The following is a 7,417-nucleotide window of genomic DNA, read 5'->3' on the forward strand; positions in this document are numbered from 1 at the left end:
CGAATACCATCCAGCGTACTGCTTGACCGCCTCAAGATTTCTTTCAGATTTTTCAACTTTCCAAACAGTTTTATGCTTAGTTTTCGAAGACTGGCCAACTTCACAAGATCACTCAAATCCCAAGACAAGCTTGAAGCATGACATAACGTTTGTAATTTGCAAAGAGTAGACAGTTGTATCCTCCTGCTCCACCAGTTCAAGTAGGGCATGCATATACAAATGTCTCAGTTCTTCCATTCTCGATATTACATTCGCAATGGTTTTACTCTCAAGAAGAACAGAATCATGGATATCAAGAGTTTGCATACGCACCAAATTACCCATGGTTGATGGCAGATGATTGATTTGACAGCAACTTAGACTGAAATATCTCAAGTGGACCATATTCCCAATTTCAGTTGGTAACACTACTAATTGAGCTAGAGGTTCCAACTTCAAAACTCTAAGCCATTTGAAATCTTCTTGGAACATAGAATGTATTAATATGCTGCTTTCTAGGAACTCTTTTGCAGGGAAGCTAGAGTATAGCAGAGATCTTAGGTGGCTATGTCTTTCTCCTCTTGGCGGAACTATTCTGTCATAGTACGCCTCCAAATGGATGGAAATTCTTCGAACTTTACCAATTCTAGCTTCATTTCTATTTGAGAAATTGACGACTTGGAGGAAGTTCTCCTCTTGAGCCTTTAACAAGCACGTACAACTGTACAAGTGCTGCATAAGATCATGCATGCGACAAGTTTTAATCTCTCTAACCGTACCTTGTTGTCCAACTTGAACCATACACTTTTCCACCAACTGACATGACCAATTAATTATATGCAACATCCTCCAAAGTTTCTTCTGAACCTCTTCTTTCTTGTGCCAAACATATAAAACCTTCTGCTATCCATATATAGTTGAGTCAACCTCTTCACTGGAATCTCATAATGATAATCCTCAGGATAATGACCTAAATACAGAAAACATGGCTTCAAGTGATAAGGTAAGTCATCATAACTCAGAGCCAACAAGTCTAGGGGCGGATCTAGGTATAAGGGTGGGAGGACTCAAGCCCTCCCCAGACCTTTGGGTTGAAAAAAAAACTTATATATATGATATGTATTTTTTGTTTGTATGTATGTTTGTTTGATGAAGCCCACCCGAACTCCTGAATTATTGAAGTCAAACTCCTCTCTGGCTCTTCCATTCTCTCCGTCCATCACAAACTCTCATTCTTTGTCTTCTTCTTCTTCCCATAAAGGCCTAAATTCCAGACTAAATTCAATCGTTAAACACTTGAACTCTCTAGGTTCTTATCTCCCCGCTCCTGCATTTCCACACTTGTGCATAATTGTACTAAAAAAAAATTTTTGGCCTTCGCCCAAATAAACACATGAATACATAGCTCACCCCATTTTCGGATCTAGATCTGCCACTCAGCAACCATGATGCACCTGCATATTCTCCTTCTTCACCTATGCCTCTCCTTATGTTTGTGTAAACATTCATATACACCGCATCCCACTCACCAACTGTCTTCTTTCTCACTAGAATTCCTGCATTCACTGTGATGGCTAATGGCAAACCTGCACAATGTTTGAGCATTTTCTTTCCTACTGCTTTCATTTATTTGTACTTTTCAGAGTCTGAAAAATACCAAATTAGTGACTCTCATATAAACAATCATAGGTTTTACACCTAAGACATTAATATTATCCTTTTTATTATCAACAACTGGTTATTATATATAGTACTATATATTAGCAACACGTAACATTTCCTTGACTAGTAAAATAATGACTACAGGATATAACATGTATCATTTCCCCAGACTAATCAACAGATCGAAGTTTGATTTTGTACAGTTGAACTTGAGATTGTTAATGAAAAGTATATAGCCATATAGGCCGTCACTGTAAAAGTTAAACAACGTACAAGGATCAAAATCAAGTTGAACAGAAACTCAAGCATAGTATTAGTCTGTAATTAATGGTACGGAAACATCAATCAAAATGCATATTAGTTGATAAGTAACACTACTAGCAAAATAACAACACACACGGATTTACTGTAGTTAAAAGCCACAGATATCCGTGTGAAATAGAAATACTGACAGAAATCCGTGTGAAATGAGCATAATGGGGCCCACAATAATTTATACAATAACAATATCAACGGAAATCCGTGTGCAAAAACAATAGTCACAGATATCTGTGTAAAAACAAAAACATTTTCACACGGATATCTGTGTGAAAAACAATTCACACGGATTTCTGTACGTATTATAAATTAGTTTATTTCGAAATCATTAATTTTTTATGTTATGTGAATTATGGAGGGACGGATTTCCGTTACAATAACTATTTGATACAGATTTCTGTGTGAAATGAGTAATACACACGGATTTCCGTGTGAAAATGTTGACACAGTATTCCGTGTGAAAAAGGAGACTACACACAGAAATCCGTGTGAATAAACAAGAGTAACTGATGTCTGTGTAAAAACTAAAACTTTTTCACACGGATATCTGTGTGAAAATAACGATTAGCTACAAAATTCCGTGTGAAAATGTATAGGTGTATATAAGGTTGACCATTTATTTGATATCGAAATAACGGCGGATTGAGTTAATTTTTTTTTACACAATACCTATTAATACACTATAAATAGATGGGTAATGTCAAATTTATTGATTTTCAATTTTGATTTTTTGGATCGCACAAAAATTCTTATATGTCTACTAATGTGGTATAACTAGTTTATTAGTTGTAATGAAAAGTATACATTCCATGAGCAACAATGTTGAGGAAATTGAATTTATCAAAATCGACCGTTGGATGTTGTCATGATTAGAATAAATAGTTATGGACAAAATTTCAGCTATTTTTGTTATCGTTTAGGTCTCGATCTACTAGATCAACCATGAACCCTAAATACCACATAAAACTAATATGCTCATAACCGCTCATTCGCAACTTATTTTTTTCGATCTGTCAGCTCTCATACTCTCATGAATATGAGGTATACCAAATAATGTAAAAATTTTGCATTATTTATCTCCTCGTGGTTTAACTCCCCTTAGGGAAGTATAGATGTATATAAGGTTAACCACTTTATTTGATATTGAAATAATGGCTTTAATTTGAGTTAATTTTTTTACACCATACCTATTAATACGCTATAAATAGATGGGTAGTGTCAAATTTATCAATTTTCAATTTTAATTTTTTGGATTGCACAAAATTCTTATATGTCTACTAATGTGGTATAACTAGTTTATTAGTTATAAAGAAAAGTATACCTTCCATAAGCAACAATGCGTAGGAAAACACCTTTATCAAAATCGACCGTAGGATGTTATCATGATAAGAATAAATGGTTATTTTCAAAATTTCAGCTATTTTTGTCGTCGTTTGGGTTTCGATCTAGTAGCTCAACCCTAAACCTTAAATACTACATAAAACTAATATGCTCATAACCGCTCACTCGTAACTTATTTTTTTGATCTGTAAACTCTCATGCTCTCATGGGTAGAAGCTATATCAACTAATGTAAAAATGTCTGAAATTTTATCTCCTCAAGGGTCGGCTCCCCTTAGGGAAGTAGAAGCGTTTAAAGGGTTGACCGGTTTATTTCATGTCAAAATAACGGCGGATCGGGTTAATTTTTTCACACAATACCTATTAATACGCTATAAATAGACAGGTAATGCCAAATTTATTGATTTCCAATTTCGAGTGTTTAGATCGAACAAAATCCTTATGTGCCTACCAATGTTGTTTAACTAGTTTATTAGTTATAATGAAAAGTATACATTCCATAAGCAACAATGTGTAGGAAATAGACTTTATCAAAATCGACCGTAGGATGTTATCATGATAAGAATAAATGGTTGTGTTCAAAATTTCAGCTATTTTCGTCGTCGTTTGGGTTTCGATCTAGTAGGTCAACCCTAAACATTAAATACTACATAAAACTAATATGCTCATAACCGCTCACTCGTAACTTATTTTTTTGATCTGTAAACTCTCATGCTCTCATGGGTAGAAGCTATATCAACTAATGTAAAAATTTCTGAAATTTTATCTCCTCAAGGGTCGGCTCCCCTTAGGGAAGTAGAAGCGTTTAAAGGGTTGACCGGTTTTTGGTACAGACATCTGTGTGTAATGAGTAACACATGAATATCTGTGTGAAATGTTAACACGGAAATCCGTGTGAAAAACTCTATTAGCTACAGAGTTCCGTTACAATAAGTTTTTAGTACAGAATTCTGTGTGAAATGAGCAACACACGAATATCTGTGTAAAATGCAGACACAGATATCTGTGTGAAAAGAAAAATTAGCTACTAAATTCCGTGTGAAAAAAATAGAATAGAGACAGAATTCCGTGTAAACAATAATAAACATGACAGTTATATATTACCGAGATAAATACACACGGATATCAGTGGTAAATATATGTATCTCACACGGATTTTCGTGGTAAATTTTTTCCCGCTCACTTTTTTGGAACAAATTCAATTTCCCTCCCTTAGTAGTACTACACACGGATTTCGGTGGATTACTGAGGTACATACACACGGATATCAGTAGCAAATTAAAGGTAAATGTATTTCACACGGATTTCCGTGGAAATTCCCCTTATAACCAGCAAATTGATCCAAATCTGAAGCATATCCATCCATGTCCAAATCTGAAGCGTATCGATGTCCTTCTCCCCCAAATCGATTCAGCCTTATCAGAGGTCTGGAAGCGGTCGTAGGCAACAACAATTTGATATCTCCCCCAATTTTTACATTCTCAGACTTAGACTCAGGAATAGTGGAGGCCACTTGAAAAAGAAAATGGAGTTTGATGCGCCTGACTGTAATAAGTCAACTCTTACTTCCTGCACTGGTTTCCTGAAATGAGAGAGCTGCGAAAGATGATGCTTCTCGAATCTGTTCTTCTTCTGCTTCCGCTTCTTCTATGCCTCCACTTCCGTCTCGCCGTCTCCGAAATCTTCTTCGAAGAGCGATTTGAAGGTAAGCGAGTTTCGCAAGTCAAAATAGTAAACGCCTTTCTCCGTCTACAATCTTGTGCCATTTCAGATCGCTCTTGATAGTTATAGATTGCTTAGATTTGGTTCTTGCTTTGCTTAGTTTAGTTGTTAAAGTAGTGATTTAGAGTTTGTGATTGTTCTTTAACTGTGTTGCTTCGTGTGATCGTTCGGATTTAACAAGCTCTGTGATACACCTTCGTTTGATTTCCGGAAAATGGAATGTTAGTAAACATCATATGTTGTATGCATGTATGAACCTACAATATGCGCTTGTATAGTAAGAAATTGTTAACTTTGAGTAGGTAACTAAGTTAAGCGAGAAACTTAATTTTATGTGTGTAAGTATGGATTATCTTTTTTGCGGAGTTTGTGATGAGTTGTAATTGGTAATTGTTTGTTGTGGAAAAAGATGGGTGGAAGAGCCGGTGGGTGTTGTCGGACTGGAAAAGGGCCGAAGGAAAAGCAGGAACGTTTAAGTACACTGCAGGGAAATGGTCTGGAGATCCTGATGATAAAGGTATGCTAAGGACATGCGTGCTTGTCAGCTTTTTTTTTTCAAATATGTATAACTGATTTTTTGCTTTTGATGATTGACGATACTGTGTAAATGATTATTTATGTGTTTATGTATGATTTGTTGATTGATTTCGTTACTCAATTAAACTTGATTTGTTGTTTGAGTTGATCTATTGATTAGTATGACTTGCAATACTGTCTAATGTCCCAAGGATCATCTTTGTATAATTGATTTGTTGTTGAACTTACATTGGCGATTGTCAATACCATCTTAGTGATTATCTATATGATATGTTGATATGTTGATATATTGATCGATTTAAAGTTGTTACTCTAAGTTTTAGTACTTATCTCATCAGTTGATTTGGTTTAATCTGTTGATCTGATGTGCATGTTATTGACATGAGAACGGTTGCAAAAACTAAGGCATGAGGAAAGCATCCAATGAGATCTGACAGCTTACTCTGGCTCTGAGTCCTTGAGTTGAACCTTGGGTCTTATTTGGCTATTGTTACATTCTCAGACTCAGACACAGGAAAAGTTTCAAAGGTTAGATGATCTACTAGATCTGTCATTCTTTTGAAGAAGAGTTGCTGCATGTGATGGAGAAGGTCAAACAATATAGAGCAAAACGTATGTAACTTTTATTGCTTGTTAATGATCATATAAGGTACTCAAAACAACATTGAAGAGCAGAAGGATGAAGACCTGGAGCTACCATTGTTCGACTTGTCAACAATAGAGACTGCTACCAATAAATTTTCAATTAATAATAAACTTGGAGAAGGTGGTTTTGAATCTGTGTACGAGGTAATATGTACTCTGCTAACAGAAGAATCATACAAGTTAAGCATCTATGTTGAGAAAACAACAACTAATCTTAATGCAAATGTGAATAATCTTCAGGGTACACTACTAGATGGAAAAGAAATTGCAGTGAAGCGGCTCTCAAGAAGTTCTGGACAAGGAATGAAAGAGTTCAAAAATGAAGTGATACTGATTGCAAAACTTCAGCACCGCAATCTTGTAAAGCTTCTTCACAAGGTATGTTTTGTTTCTTTCTGGTTTCCATTTACATAATTTTGACAGGTATATTATTTTTGTCACTTGTAGTTACTCGTTATATAGATTGGAATAACTTTTTAACTTCAAATACGGTTCCAAGAAAATGATCTCAAAGTTTATATACATGATGTTTTAATGGTAGTTGACTTTAAACTTTTATTTGGTTCCCAAGTTCACACGTTAATTGTCTTCGATGCAGTTTCATTTGCTCTTACTCTCTTAATGTTGTGAACTATTCTTGGACAAGGGGGAAAATCTTAGTGATATTGCACCTTCAACAACAATGTATTTTGGAAGGCAGCCTTGTTTTTTGTAATCCAAGAATTTACTTTGGTTTGAAATGTATTTTGCTTGGAATGTAAAGAACATCTTGCTATGAATGTAAAGTTTTAATATTTTTGATTGAGTTGTGGATTTGTTCACTTTATTGTAAATATCTGAAGTATATTTATTATAGAGAAATAAAAGTATTATTATGTCACTTTTAGCAGAATTAGCATAATTATTTTTTTTTAACATGATGATACTTTTACACACAGAAATCAGTGAGAGTTAGGGTATAGGAATCTCACACGGATATCCGTGTCAATAAGGTTATAGGTTTTGATACAGAAATCAGTGTGAGTTGTATCCCGCACAGTAATCCGTGTGAAATAGAGTTTATACATTTGATACAGAAATCCGTGTGAAATAGAGTTGTTCACACGGATTCCGATCCATTCCGGTAATTTATATTTATGGAATTATAGCGGGGCCCACATAAGTATTTCACACGGACAACATAATCCGTGTGAGATGAGCATTACCCCCCCTCC

The 7,417-nt window shown here is 35.1% G+C and overlaps 1 protein-coding gene across 3 annotated transcripts; it reads left to right on the plus strand.

Annotated features, from left to right (window-relative positions):
- Positions 1 to 4,683: 4,683 nt before the first annotated feature.
- Positions 4,684 to 7,070, plus strand: LOC133712774 (G-type lectin S-receptor-like serine/threonine-protein kinase RKS1). 3 transcript variants are annotated; one of them, XR_009847602.1, is made up of 6 exons: positions 4,684 to 5,004; positions 5,431 to 5,538; positions 5,945 to 6,086; positions 6,208 to 6,347; positions 6,444 to 6,581; positions 6,802 to 7,070. XR_009847602.1 is itself a non-coding variant. In XM_062138884.1 (5 exons), exons 1-5 carry the CDS (start codon positions 4,887 to 4,889, stop codon positions 6,823 to 6,825), a joined length of 528 nt encoding a protein of 175 aa, XP_061994868.1. In that variant the 5' UTR covers positions 4,684 to 4,886; the 3' UTR covers positions 6,826 to 7,068. The 3 variants fall into 3 exon arrangements, 1 of the variants encoding a protein (XP_061994868.1); XR_009847603.1 differs by having other exon boundaries at positions 6,061 to 6,086; XM_062138884.1 differs by lacking the exon at positions 5,945 to 6,086 and having other exon boundaries at positions 6,802 to 7,068.
- Positions 7,071 to 7,417: the final 347 nt, after the last annotated feature.

The sequence above is a fragment of the Rosa rugosa genome, chromosome 5 (genome assembly GCF_958449725.1).
Source record: "Rosa rugosa chromosome 5, drRosRugo1.1, whole genome shotgun sequence".
NCBI lineage: Eukaryota > Viridiplantae > Streptophyta > Magnoliopsida > Rosales > Rosaceae > Rosa > Rosa rugosa.